The 15618-nt window shown below is 42.6% G+C and overlaps 1 protein-coding gene across 1 annotated transcript in view; it reads left to right on the top strand.

Annotated features, from left to right (window-relative positions):
- LOC108935255 (neuronal growth regulator 1-like) overlaps nt 1-15618 on the top strand; it is an 86017-nt gene continuing 70399 nt past the window's right edge. Inside the window, exon 1 of the mRNA XM_018753721.2 lies at nt 1-632. Within this exon, the coding sequence (XP_018609237.1) occupies nt 472-632 (161 nt within the window). The 5' untranslated portion in view covers nt 1-471. The remainder of the gene's footprint in view (nt 633-15618) is intronic.

Genomic DNA, 15618 nt, shown 5'->3' with positions numbered 1-15618 from the left:
ATGTGCTGGGTGCGGAGGTGAGGCTTATTCTCCAATCGATATCTTTAATTGGCCCTGTTTTGTTGTACCAATCCTGACCAGTTTCAGCTGCTCCATCAGCCGCTGCCGGAGACGGGGGGTTGCCTGGGAAACGGCCGCATGGCAACGGGATCAGAGCCCGCGGGTGCGAGGCGCTCGCGCTGCTCTCATTTCGACAGCGCATCTCCTCGCTAGATGGTGTGCGAAGCCGCTGGAGAATTGGGCTGTAATCCCAGCGCAGTGTGAAGCCCTGACTTTAAAAAAAAAAAAAGAAAAAAAAAAAAACTGAAAACAATAAAAAATACAGAAAAGAACATTTAAAGAGGACGCCTTCGGGGAAGGCAGTTTGGTGGCGTTTCCGCGCAGGGCAGGCAGGCACGCGCCGCGGCTCATCATCGTTTCCCCCCGTTTGTTCGCGGACTGAACCAGGGAGCCACTGCGGGGAGCGCGGAAATGATGGTGGCGGTGCAGGAGGCGCGCTTCGCCGCGCTCGCCCTCAGCCTCAGCCTGTGCTGCGCGCTGTCCTCCGCGCTCTCGTACGGCAAGGCGGCGGACAGCGCGTGGAACGGCGTGGAGAGCGTGGTCAGCAGGCAGGGGGACACGGCTCTGCTCAGGTAGGACACGCGCGCCGGGAGCGCGCCTTTGCTCCTGCTCGTGTTATTGTTCGGTGGGGACGCGACGCGGACGCGGACGGAGCTTCCCCGCGCGGAGTTCGGTGCGGCTGTCACGAGTGGGGCTTCCCTGCTTGCCCCCGTCCCATGTATGTGCACTTTGTGTGGCCCCTCTAGCCTCCGCATTAACTGTTCATCGCCTGTCTATTTCCATCTTTGCTGGCAGCTCGTAGAGAGAGCGCGTCTCTGCCACCGCCGGGAGATGCACGCGATATATTAGATTATAATTAATAGTTATAGTTAATACGCGCGTCGAAAATAACTTAAGTTGCTCAAATAGCGAACACTGGCGACCAAGTCAGGCTCCTTCGCCTGAACACTTATTTCTGTTCGGTGTTACTCTAACTAAGCGAGGCGACTGGCAGTACAGGCAGTAAAAGTATATATATGGTGGGCTGCCATACCAACCAAGTTGCTGTAGTTGAAGCACAGGCGGAGAAGCAGAAGGGCAGGCGCGCGCGCGCCCACGAGCCCTTCTTCTTCCCGCGTAAGGCGCTCCAGGCGGGAATATTGTTGTGGCGAAACCGCGGGCTTCGTTCACGTAACACCAGTATTCATACGCTTGACTTGTTATTCTTAATACACGGGCGCTAGCTGCTCCTTTTGTCGAAAGCCGTGTACCTTCTTCTTGGCTTGAAAGCTCGAATACCGCACACGAAACCGGAGACAAGTGGAGCCTGGAGGTTTCGGGGAAACGGGCTGTTGTTGTTGTTCAGCTTCGTTTTGATTCACGTTTAAAAAGTGGAGCTCCGAACATCTTTACGTGTTGTTGTTGTTGTTGTTGTTGTGATGGCGAGCTGCATTAATTATAATTTATACGACAAATTCTCCGTTTTTCAAACGCGAAGTACAGTACTTGAGAAATGGATCATGTAACTAAGGGGCGGGACGCAGGACAATTAGCTGTGAATTCAAGAATATTATTGATACATGTTAGGCTTTGCTTTAACTTTGACTGAGGGCTTCGACGTGGTCTATTTTCACACAGGCGTTTCTTCTGTGTATTAAAAAGCACGTAGATTTGCGATTTGGCATTTTTATGCAATAATCAGCAGTGTTTTCTCGTGTACTTTATTCCTTTTCACAAGTTTTATTAATCACAGAAATGTGTGAACGAGTGAGTGAAACATCCCAGCAGTCAGTGAGGCGACTGTTTTGTTAAAATCCTGGGATGAGCAGAATTCTCCTCAGGATTGAAGCCTCTGCTTTTTAAGGCTCTTTTACATGCATGATCACAATCTGAATCTGGATGTAAGGATATAACCCTGTCAGAAATGTGGAAAGCATGATGGTACTCCTTTTTCCAATCACGGTTACGCGCAAACGGGGCCGTGTCATGATATTAATTTTTATTCAAACGAGTCCTGTGTTCAGCCCCACAGTTTGCCACTGTTTTAAATGAGTCTCCCTGTTAAAGACTCCTTTGACACGCTACACGTGCAAAAAAAGAAAAAAAAAATGTGTTTTCGTCCAAAAGAGATTACAGAACATTGCCTGGATTAAGAGGAATTAAAGAGCGGAGACAGGCGTACATTTTTACCACATTCACATGGCAGTAGCTGAAGGTAGCTGCTGAAGGTGGCTGCTGGAGGTGCAAGAGGGTGAAATTGCCCTCAAGAGATTCACTTCTAACATTTCTGTGTGTGGCAGCCAGCAACAAAAACATGGGGAAAAAAGGCGTGGCTCGTGCATATTTTCTGAAGCATAAGAGAACAGTAATCAATAAAAATGGCCCAAATGGTACTTGTGCTAATTAGAAAGAGGCTGCTTAAACTGGGTGACGCGTATTGATTAACAGTTCTTCATTCTCGCCAGACAACCTTAGCGACAGATATTGAAATCGGTCTTGTATTAATATTCCAGGAGCTCATATGCATATTTCCCTTCTCTCATTATGAGGAAAAAGGCAACTCCTTTATTTGAATTTGCCCATGGAGTGGAGGAGAATGTACCGTTTATTCTCCCTGTCTCATGTAATCACAGCTTATTCTTCTGGAAAGGTTTTGTTCCCCCTGAAAACTCATCATGTCTTTGCAGGTGCTGTATTTAACCCCCTAAGCAGACCTGTGCTGTTGCAAATTATGCGCGTCTCGGTCGCGGATTCCCACCCGGTGGCTTCGGCTGCTCGCGTATCTCTTGGTTATTGTAACCAATCACATTATGAGCCTCGGTGGAGCCGTGACACACTCTTGCGGTAAGGCGGGAGCTAGTCTGCTCGGTTGCTTTCTAAAATGCCCAGGGATGGCCACCTCGCCTCCTCCCTCCTGTTATCCCCGGCTGCTGCACGTGGACAGCACGGACTTTGGCGCTGGACTAACCAGCAGGTAGCATGATAGAGGGCGGCGGGTTGTGTAACCTCAGTCGTGTGGATTGCAGCCGAACTGCTGCCCATTCAAGTCCCCGGAGAGGCCCTGCTGCCGAACCATTTGCCAAGACACTGGAGTTACGTTTTTTTTTCCTTTTCAAATGATTCGTCTGTATAAATGTGTGTAATTGCAAGCTGCTCGATATAAAAGTGTCGGTTAACCAACGCAATCGACACCGTCAAATGGCGCAGCACTGTAATACCCAATAAATGTCTCAGAATCTCATCAAACCATTGACCCATGAGGCCCAGTCGCTCAGCATCCCGTGGGTTCCTACCATCAATGGCACCAGCGAAAAGTGCTGAGTCACTTGGGCAATGCCATCACATGCTAGACAATCACCTTTTGCTCCAATAACTTGATTACTTCGTTCCTCTTGTGCTCGATAGCCATCTATACCAATTTTCTCTTTGAACGGTGATCTTTTGTCATTTGTGTCGCTCTTATTTTTTACTTCGGCTATGGAATTTTGCTCCTTAATGCACTAAGGGAACTGCGTGATAAATTTTTGGACATAATTTTGTCACATCGTTGTGATGTTGTTTCTTGCACCGGTGCTGTTGTGCCGTAATGACCATTTATGTCACTGTTGATAAAAGCATAAGTGGCATAATTTAAATATTAAATGTCCTCTGATTCCCTCTTTGAAGTTCAGCCCTTTGAAAAAAAAACTCTTAAATTTAACAGTCTGAGGAATTTTACTTTTTCATTACTTCACAATTACTCCTTGAGCTTAAAATAAAAATAAAAGGCTAATAACACTAAATAATTCATGTATTGATGAACTGAATAGTATGTCTGTTGAATTGAATCTTTTTAATGATCTATTTATAGTGCATTTAAAAAGTGCTTTGCTGCTGAACAAGGACTGGTCAGACATTTCCAGATTAATGGCCACAATTACTTTCAAATGTTTCAAATGTGTGGAGTAAAAATGAAGGACTGTTTGGTAGGGCTTAATTTGAAGGGCCATACATGGCAGTTGCATACCTGACATTAATATGAATATTAATTAGCATTTGTAAATGTAAACTCCAGTTGTTTGTCATTTATGTGTATTCTGTTATCCATGTATAACAGGCATTTTCTCAGAAGCAAAGTGCTACTCAAAGTATACAAAAGGGCATTCAGCACTTCTGATGTCATATTGACCTCTGTGTCAAATGACGAAACTAGTAATTCACGCGTCGGAGGGTTTGTAGAGCATACTTTGTATAAGTGGATACACACAACTGAAACACATGCTTACATGTCATTCAGAAAAAAAAAAAACCTGAAGTGTGGTCTTTAGGCAAAATGCATTGCGTTGTAGAAATTATCTGAAGTGTCATGCCTTCTTAAGTGTTGCATAAACACATTCATAAATGATGCGTAGATTATATTGGTATTACTGTAGTCTTACGCAAGTAGGACTCTAAAGTGTTACCAAGCTCTTTCCACATGGATTCATCTACGTACAGTTGTTCACGTATGCTGCTTTCTTCTCTTCGTGCTTGGGAAAATTCTAGAAAATTTTTGGCAAAGTGCTCATTTCAATAATTAATGGGGTATCTATCCAACAAAGTTCATACAAAAGTGAACATGTTGTAGCCAAGAAACAAAGATTTTCAGTGTTGTGTAGTTGTTTTCTTGCGACTAAAACAGTGGGTAAAAAAGAGCACTTTGTGGCCCAAAAGGTTGCAGTTTAAAGCCCCGGGAGGGCACTGCTGTTGCAGTGTTGAGCAAAGCGGTTTACCTGAATTGATTAAAAAAAAGTGCTCAATATTATACATGTGTAGTGTTTTAAACTGCTTTGTAGGTTCATATGGATTAAGCTGTCTGTTCAGCAAATTAATATATGTGTACTGTAGGATTTTTGCTCCCATTAACCCATGAGTCATTTTTGTTTCCTTGCGTATGCCACATTTATACGTGCATTTGACCGACATTCTTCCTTTAGCTGTCTTTCTAGAACTCTTTTTCCAGTTATGTAAATTAAGTACCACAATAAGGATTTCTCATGGCTGGTTGAATAGTGTTTAACAAAATCATGAAAGTGTTACTTGCTTTCATATGTTTGAAGGCCTTTTTCATACTTCATACAGTTACTTTAGGCTAATTGCTGCTCACAGCATGGTTAACACTAGAAATAACTAACCCTATTGTGTGATTTGGCAATGGATAAACCCTGGATGTGGCACCAAAAATACAGTATATATTGCGCTATTCAGCATACTGATGTCTAGTTTCAACTGACCTGGCTTGGGCAGTCCGGGTCTCGGTGGGAGGAAGCTGGTGTTGGCTCGGCACCATATGAATACAGTAACACTGCGATGATTGCGTATTGTTCTTCTTCACATTCCCGGTGGTGAACCGAGTGCTTCTTAATAGGCGAAAATTCTGCTAAGTTCAAGTGATGACCAATTGTACTGATGAAATGTACAACCTACAATGTGCATAATGTATCTGGAGTTGTTGCATTGAAAATCACTCTTGATTCACACTTGACTATTGACTTTCATGTCTGTTCGCAATCTGGGTAATGGGCAGCTGAGGGGAAGTACGAACAGAAAGAATCACGCTGAAAGAGCAGGACGTGATGCGGCATTAAAAAATCCTTTGAACCAATTTAAGTTATTTAGCCATGTTAGGGCCGACAGATTGGACCGAGGACAGGTGGCCGGTCCCTGATACTGCTGTTGCCAGGATTCAGATCCAGTTGGGTGGGTCGGCGGTCTGTGAGAGCTGCCAGAGGCTCCCGGGGTAGCCAGTGTGTGAATCCATGCCAGCCACCACCCTCTCCCCCATTTCACGTGTACACGACGAAGCTGTTGTCACTCACACCAGCCATCCATCACTGTCCTCTAACGGGGGCAGATTCCGACTTGAGTTAAGTGGTTTCGGAACGATTTCCGCAACCCGGGCTCTTACAGACCCGGCATTCAGAGACGAGGTAATCGCAGTGAGTCTTACAATCAATGTTTGTTTTTAAGCTGCTGTCAGGGAGCATTTTCCTCTTTTGACAATGACACCCGGAGAGAAAGCTCAAAATGACTTTCAAAGCAATTACGTGGACTGCAGATAAAGTCTACAGCACTGCTCTTGATAAGTTCATCCAACATTTACATGTATGGGCCTTTCTGTCAAACCTTCATGAAATCTTCATGAATCTTGCAGGAGAGCGTATGTGGACAATTTCAGCTATTTTTATTGATTCTGCACTTTGATATGTTCTCTTATGTTTGGCTAAGTTGCATAAGCAAAGCCTTGCCATCAAAGGGTTTGCTTAAGATGTTTGCGTTTGCGTTGCTGAGATGGAGTTTTTCTCTAACTTTGTTGTTCTCACACTGTCATTCTGTGTATGTCACAGGACTACTCGCGTCATATCAATCTAATTACTGCATTACAAGCTAAGGTCTCCTACTTGAGGAGTCAAAAACAAAATCTGGAGCACTGCTTCTAGGGTTAGGCTTGTGTTATTGGTTATATTTTTCTTCACATCAGATAATATATTTAGAGTCATCCAAAGTGGATTCAGCTATATTTATTTTTTTTTTTTTTTTAAATTTTGTCGGTACGGGCACTCTATCACAAACCTTTTTGTTGACATCATGCAATAATGTCATTATTTACTGCATTTTTTTTTTTTACCCATTTCAATTAAAAATCAGTCACATGTACGATAACGTGAAAATTGTTACACCTTTTATGTGTAGTTGTCAGTGTGTGCATACCAAAGGAACACTTCAGGTCAGTTTTTTTTTTTTTTTTTTTTTTTTTTTTTTTTTACACACACACAGCTGCAGAAGCAGTGACATAAGTGATGACATCATCTTCTCTTCCTCAAACAATAGCATTGAGGCCATTGAAGAATAATGGAGGCGTCCAACAGCAGCAGCTGCCTTGAAATTCTATCCATTTCAAGGCATTGTGAGATCCATACATAATTTACCATGCAAAACTGCAGTAATGGTAAAATGACTATATTAGTCAGGAACTGGGCACAGGGGTTAGTTGTGCTTTATATTGCAATTAAAATGCAATAACGTAGAAGCCTGCTGCTGTTTTGCATTCTGCTATATGAGACAGGCCCCGAAAGGAATCGTAACACGGTGCAAGATGTACACGAACGGCAGCAAGGGATGAAGGTGCGAGCCCACGGGGGAGGTCACCCAGGGAACTGGACAACGGATAGACAGGTTGGTGGGCTGCCTGCAGCGCGCAGTCTGTGAAAATGGATGGGTGGCCTCTAGAAACATCTGGCATTTATATTTGAACGTTTCACGGCACCCGCGCGCACAAAACACAACGCGTGCATGGGTATGCATCGCAAAGAGTACTGTTTAAATAAACTTGGTTTTGTTATTTGAGTGGTAATACGGAGTTTCTTATTAGTGTCCGCGGTGCTAATTTTCGAGGTAGAATTCCATGTCGGCGCCATGCCTTGTGGATGCTTTTGGCTTAGTGCTGACTCTGTGACAGCAGTGGGGAAAAAGAAAGGCTGCACAATGGCAGCAGTCGGCGAGCAACGCTGCGGCCTCTTTCCATGAAGCCGGCGACGGCCTCGAACGATCCCCCCAGCACCACCAACTCCACCTGCGAATACAGCCGAACGCACCCATCTTACCGTGTGCGGTACGCCGAGAGACGCGAAGGAAAAGCCAGAGTAACGCCGCGCAACTTTCCGCCGCCGTGCACGTCTTACGCACGCACATTTAAAACTGAGCGAGATCAACTCTCGGCGAGTTTATTTGGTCTTATAGAGATCATGCAGCATGGAAATGAATTCCCTCAAGTTGGTTTAGCCGTGAGACCAAATTAATACTTTCGGAGCTGATTTCCTGGGAAAGGTCGCCTTCGTGATGGGGGAAAAAAATATATTTGAAAGCGCGGCCGTCGAGCTCGTCCCTGCCTGCTGGTCCTGACCGCTCCGGAGGCCCAATCTGCTGCGCTGGGAGGAGGCCGCAGGGTTGGGTTCTCGCTCTCGCGCTCCCGGCGGCGCATATCCTTCAGATTCACGGGTGGAGGTTTCATACGCAACGTTTTGGCACATATGTCACATAATGACGTGAAATCTCTCTTCCCCTGAAATGTTAAGAGCTGTAGCTTTCTTTGCTTCTCTCGCACCGCAGGAGTTGTTTATAAAGTATGCAGACGTTGCTGGCAGTACTGCCAAAATGGTATTAGTTATACTTCTGCCTTTTGTTCCTTTAATTAGTCCATTATCAAACTGATTTCACAATAGTAATGGAGATCAGTTATTTTCCTCCGCTAATTAACAGGCGATTTAAAAAGGATTTTCTTTCCGCGTGTCAAGGGATGTATTATCAAGCAATATATATGACTGTTCTGTGTACACTGTTGAAGAAAGAACTGCTTGAGATTAAGACCACTGTTGTGCAAGACAAACAGCAGCGTTATGTTGGATAGAGTATCGGAAGTCTTCGGAGAAGCAAAGTTTCCTCCGTTTCTTTGGAATCTAATCTTCTCTTTTGGCACTTTATGCGGCGGACGTGTGGTGTAATCAAATTTTGACTTTGACATTTGGGAGCCAGCCAAGGCTTTTGAAGATGCAAGGTCAGATGGACCATGTTTTGGAGTTGAGTACCTGGAAGGGCAACACTGGTAACTATTATTAAGGGGAGCAAAGGGCAGAGGAGCGGATCAATATCCCTTGTGCTCCATCCGCGGCCGTTGAGCGTGTAAAAATCCAAACCCTGTTACAGGAAGCACAATTCCTGCCTGCTTGGTGGAGATGCACAGACGGCCTCTCTGGAGTTAATGCATTGGATACAAAATGAGTCGGTAATTTGTCAGAACAACTCCAGTGGAGCTGGTGAAGTGTGAGCTTTTGTGTGAAGTGCTTTTCATTGGTTTGCACTGTGCCATTACTTCATGGGTTTGCACCGCTGAAGTCGCGTGTATGAGCGACCACTGCATGCTATGACATACATGTCCAATGAAGTGGTGAGTCTTTGGCATGAGTGATGTCATTGATGATGATACCTTTTTAATTAGCCTTTTTCCCAGCGTTAGTCAGAATTACACAAAGCCTCCATTTACGCGGGGCATTTCTTGAATGGATCACACGAAATGCAGATATTTTTCCAGATAATACTTCCATCAATGAATTCCATTCCACGATTTTACTTATTTTATGACTTGTCCTTTATCTGTTCTACCTTCATTAGAATAATGCTGGGAATTGCAAATGTAATATGAAAAAAGGTCGTCTTAAAAATCACTTCTATCTACATGATTTCTCCATCTATCATCTCAATTTAAGATGAAGATCATCACACACTGTAATTAGCCTGATTTTTTTTTTTTTTTTTTTTCTCTTTTTAAAGAAAAAGTATGAATCACGGGGGGTGCGGTGGCGCAGTGGGTTGGACCAGGTCCTGCTTTCTGGTGGGTCTGGGGTTCGAGTCCCGCTTGGGGTGCCTTGCGAGGGACTGGCGTCCCGTCCTGGGTGTGTCCCCTCCCCCTCCGGTCTTCCGCCCTGTGTTGCCACGTCAGGCTCTGGCTCCCCGTGACCCTGTATGGGACAAGCGGTTCAGAAAGTGTGTGTGTGTGTGTGTGTGTGTGTGTGTGTGTGTGTGTGTGTGTGTGTGTGTGTGTGTGAGTATGAATCACAATAGTTCTTTCACTCAGCCCACTAGGAAAGAACATCTTGAATCAGAGTTTCTGTATTAACAGAGATGAAGGTTCTACAGCGAACATAACTAAATGCTGTACAGTCATGGTTTTAAAGTGTGTAAAAAATACTATTTATATTAGTATTTTTAGTCATCTCTGCTTCCTGCATTATGGTAACAAAGACACATCTGCTTATTAATTTTGTTTTTTTGAACCCACGTATGGATTTTTGTTGGTTTCATGCTGAAAACATATTGGTTTGGAGCAGAGTCATATTTATTTCTTTGCTTTTGATGTTTCATCATGATTCGCTAGTGATGCAGAGGATTCATTCAATTCCCGTATTGGAATACACATAATTTTTCAGAGATCCTATACATTTAATGATACTAAATTGACCGCATTACTTAACCAATGTTTCTTGACGTTCGGATACCATACAAGAGGCACAAAATTTCAAAGTCTGTGTTACGGTAGTGCAAATCGGTCATCTTGCATTTAAAATACCCTTTTTGTGTTTTTGACATCTCGGGGCGAGATGCATTAGGCACCGCTTGCTGTACGTGTAGAAACATTCAGCTGTAGAAGTATAATACAGTCTGTCTTGAAATATTTGTGTTACTTCCTCATGTAAATATTTTTATACCAAATGTTTCAATATATTAAGTCTGTTTTCGTTTTTTCATTGCTAACATCTGTTGACAGTAATACTGCAAATGCGTTGTACCACAATCACTTGAATCAATACATGGCAATACTGTAATTGCAAGGTAATCCATTCCTTGCAATAGCTATTCATCCAAGTCAACACAAGTTTGAATTATTCATGGTAAATAAATATGCCTGGTATTAATGCAAAGCTCCTGCTTATTACTCTGCTAAGTAGTTATGTGCCTGTTGTTATTGTAGTTGCTTTATTAGGGGAAACATACTATGTAATTAAGAACAATCAGACAATAACAAACCTGCACAGCTTAAATTCAGTTTTGGTAACAAAATTGAATCAAACATGAGGAACAAGAGACTGAAGCAGTCAGAACTGAGAGGCTGTAGCTCACCTCAAGAACATGTGTTTGGAAATAATAGGAGCTGTGATGTGACGATGCATCCTGCTGTGCTACATCAGTACCCCGTCTTGGAACCGTTTTTCAGCAGATTTACATTTGGGAACATACGTAGTACCCCTCCGAAGCATCAGACTAGCAAAGTCAAGAGATGCGTTATCTTTTTTTCTCTAAACAGACGTGTTCTTTTTAGAAAATGATACTGTCACCTGTTATCTGTGAAACGTAGCATGCTGCCATGTGTTTAAAAAAAAAAAAAAAAAAAAAAAAAAAAAAAATCATAAAAGTATTAACCGGATGTATGCCGTGTGAATCTTTGGAATGAATTGATTTTGTTTCATTTGATGTTGGGAGCAGGTGAAAAGGACCTGTGCTTTCTCATGGAAATTTATTCAGTATTAGGGCAACGGGCAACAGTGATTAAAGCTGCTGCCTTGCACTCAGATCCTGGGTTTGAATCCCCACTCCTGCTGTAGTTTGCCTGATCAAAGGTGCTCGCTCTGAGCTGCTCCGGTAAAAGTTACCCAGCAGTATAAAGGAGTAAATAATTGAAGTGTGAGATTTGTATACTGTGCCACTTACTATTTACTTTGGGGAAAATGTCAGCTAAATTGATTATAAAAATTCAAGATTAAACCCATATATAGGTAGAAATTTTCCTGAAAACTTGTACTTTGGACTCCATCCAGTTACAAGGCTAAAAAGGGGTGTTGGTCAACTTTGGGTAATATACTCTTTTTTCTTCATTATCTATTAACCATTTAAGAAATGAACAATTTAAAAATGAAGGTCTTTACATTTCATTGCCTTTACAGCTATTTGGTTGAACCCATTTTTGTATTTTTAGTGGGTTTTTATCCATGTCAGGATTGTAGATGTATACTTTTGTTATTGTTAATAAAAGTAACTTTAAAACATGTGCACTCTCTCACTTTTATTGACCACTTGTCCTGGACAGAGTTGCAGTGGTCAGGAGCAAAGAATTACTGGGTGCTGGGCTGGAGGAAGAGTCCATCACAATGTAGCCACACACACTCACTCACTCACTCACTCATTGACACACTACAGGCAATTAAGCACCAACCAAACTGCATGTCTTAGGACTGTGGGAGGAAACCAGAGCAAGCAGTGGAAACCCATGCGGACACTGAAAGAACAAGCAAAATCCATATAGACTGAACTGAATTCGAACCTCTTCTCAAACAGTCCAGGTGCTGTGCGGTGGCCACACTACCTGCCGTGCCACCATGCTACACTTAAAATATTAACCAACCAACCAATTTCAATAACTCCTTGTCCTGAGTGGGGTCGTGGTGAGCCGGAGTCTATCCGAGAGACAACCCGGCGCAAGGCTGATGAGGGGGAGCGCACCCTGGACGGGATGCCGGTCCATCACAGGGCCGCACCTAGGCACACAGCCAGGCGAAAGTACTGGAGCAATCGAAGGTTAGCACCTTGCCCAAGAGCACTGCGGCTGGAGATCGAACTGCCAACCTTGGGAGCCAAAGGTAGCTGCTCCAAACACAGCACCACCAGACGTCTTTAAAATAGTAAGTTAAATGTAATTAGAATTATGCCACCTATTTAGCCATCATACCTAGGAGTACCATGAGGAGTAAAGCTGCTGCCTGCTGTGTTAGGTAGTAATCCTGGAAACATTTAAGTGACTCATAAATCCGTGATAAATTTTAATTTTTGCCCCTCCATAAAAATTTGCCAAACCGACATATTGCAGTCAGTTTATTAGGTCAACAGTCACCTGTAAGTTTTAAAGTTTAGAATTTTTCTTTTCCTAAGCACAAAAACTCCATTTTTTCCCTTATTTTTTAGGGCACTTGGCTCTAAAAATACTCTACAAAAACTTCTGTTACTGCTTTTCAAGAAGAACTGGTATCTTTCAACATACAGGTCAAAAGTATATTGTAGGGTGTATTTTAGTCAACAGTGTATTTAGTTGCTCATTATTTTTCTGTCTCAGTTAATCTTTTAAAATATATTTATTAAGCAGTTGTCATGTTCTAAATTTGAATTACAACCATTATTGACACCATGAGGAACACAGTGGTGTATTGGGTGGCGTCTTGTCTCACAGTACCTGGACAGTTGGGGTGTTGGTTGGAGTTTGCTTTTCCTCTATCACTTGGATTTCCTCTGGGTGCTCTGGTTGCCTCCCACAATCCAAAGAAATGTGATTCAGGTGGATTGTTGACTCTAAACTCCTTGCAGTGTGTGAATGTAAGTGTGTATTACGTTGCTCCACTGTTTTCTATCAGTCGACAGGTGACTGATTGTAGGGAGTTCAGTCCAGTGTGTCTAGTACTGTAAGACCCCATAGACATAAGTGTTGGGTAAATGCCACATATTAATAGTGTCATCTTCATAGCAGTTGCTAGCTGTAATTTTGGAGGAAAGGATCTGCAAAATGACTAAATGCCCTGTATGTTTTGTAAAAAAGAGCTGATAATTGCAAGAAGACATTAATTTTCAATTTTCTGTATGTGTGATATCTGTATATCCTTCTTAAGATTCTGTTTTTACAAGCGTTTATGGTCATGTTTTAGGACGCACAAGAATTTCTTTTTTTTAATACATATCCTGCAAGATAGAATCAGGTGTTTTAAAATTAAATTCTTGACTTAAAGTACATTAATTGCTAGCTACAGGTAGAATATTTTTGGCCTGGATATTGCAATTTTTCATGACCCGGAATATCACATGATAAAAAACAGACTTTCCACAACAAAGAAAACTTTTAAATTCAGAAGAAGTTTGGTTAATCCTTGAAGGGATTAACTAAAGGGATCAGAAGTACTGAGTTATCAAGAGTCTCTTAATCGGTTATCGTATACTCACCTATCATCATATAACAACCTTTTATCATCCAAGCCACATCATATGGTATTTCTTTTGCATATCAAACAATAATTCAGAGTTGATAAAAATGATTTAAGTGCACTTATATAGCTGTACATATTTGCATTTTTTAAATATTTTAGAGAGCAGCTATAAATCCACCTGTTGCCAAGTTCCCTTGAGAGAAATGGAGCATTTTTAAACATATTTTGTAAGGCTGTGTCACGGTGTTACCCTGGGGCGGATGCGTCGGACCCAAGTGCGGAGCACAGGAAGAATACTGATGGGGCAATCCAAGAGACATGGTCAGGGAAACGGGCAAAATGGTCACCGATGGGCGAACGAAATCCGAAGGTCAAATCCGAGAATCGTAATACAGTAGGCAGGTGAGAAGTCGTGGTAAACCGGGAAGTTGTAGACGAGGGAATCGGGGAGGTCAGGAGATCTAATACAAGAAGCGCGAGTGAATGGCGAGGCTGAACAAGGTTCCGCATTTGTGGGCGCTCCGCGCTTTCCTTTTCTACGTTCGTCCCCCGATCAGCTGCAGGTGTCCGTCATTGCGCTCAGGTGGAGGGCGTGACAAGCTGATAGCAACCGACTGATTTTATAATGACTGAAATATGTAGGTTTCCTTCCAAACTCCTGAATTTGAATCATGAAATAAGCTATTTTAAAAGGTTGCACTAATTTTGGTATGTATGCTGTCTTCTTAAGTACAGATTGTTTTGGATCTGAGTTTTAAAATTGAGCATCTACTGCTGGTTCCCATTATTGATGAATACAGGTGGTCCCCGATTTACGATGGGGTTACGTTCCCCGAAACCCATCATAATTTGAAAATTTCGTAAATCGAAAATGCGTTTAATACGCCTAATACACATCTCTGCATGACAGACTGAGAGATGCGGATCGCTGCCGCTACCCAGCAGCATCGCGAGAGAGTATCGCTCTGCATATCACTTGCCCAGGAAAAACATCAAAATTCAAAATTCGAAGTACGGTATCTACTGAATGTCTAATGCCAACTCACCATTGTAAAGTTGAAAAAATTGTAAGTCGAACCATTGTAAATTGGGGACCACCTCTATTACTACAGTCATTTGAATGAAGTCATGTAGCTAACAGCTTCAAACTAGCAAGTTTTTATTGGCGTTCATGTCATTGAAGCGGACCTTGTTTATCGTTTATGAAAGGAAATAGACCACAGAGGAATCCCCTTCGCCCCTCACCACATTTCCGGCCATGAGTTCAGGGTGAAGAGCTTGAGGGTGCACAGCAAATTTTCTTTAAGGGCATCACCTTTTAGGCTACTTTCTACACAGTATCCCAATAAGATGGAATCGTGGTTTAGATAACCCTAACCCTGTGTCATAAGGTTGTTCCTTTTTCCCGGTTTAATCTACCAAATATAGAACACTGAGAAGCGTACTTGTGCTCCACTAGATCTTGGTAGCTAGGTTTCCTTTGTCTTCAGGATCCTTCATCTTGACATTATTCAGCCCTAGACTCTTTCCATTTGTAGTGGGTTAAACAGAGGGATTCCCAGTGTTTCTGGAATGTGCTTGCATTTCTTTCTCTCTCCATTGTAGAGTATTTCTGGCAACAGTTTTTTGTTGTAGAGATTATACGTGCAGACTCCTACAGTAAAAAGTTCTTTAATGCTGAAAGAAAAACAATATATAATTTAAAGACCTTCAAACAACAGCAAACTTTCTGAACTCCCCATAGTTTTCATTATTGCCATCTACAGTACGTTCAAAACAATGGCAGAAGGGTATCAAGATCCAGATTAAAGGTCAGAATTCTTCTAACACATCCATTGACAGTATGCATTTCGAGCATTCCTGGGACTCTTTCATTCATTCAAGATTAACTAACTAGCTACATAGCAGCCCAAGGATTTCTGTCATGCACATACTGTATCATGGGTAGATATTTAAAGCATTCTGATAAGTGTTACAGTTTCTACACTGTCTGTAATCATTGTTGTTAGCAGGCCATAAAACAGCAAGAACAGCAAAACAGAAG

The sequence above is a fragment of the Scleropages formosus genome, chromosome 3, assembly GCF_900964775.1.
Source record: "Scleropages formosus chromosome 3, fSclFor1.1, whole genome shotgun sequence".
Classification (NCBI taxonomy): Eukaryota; Metazoa; Chordata; class Actinopteri; order Osteoglossiformes; family Osteoglossidae; genus Scleropages; species Scleropages formosus.
The sequence above is the reverse complement of the archived record's forward strand: the minus strand, read 5'-3'. Positions and strand labels throughout refer to the sequence as shown.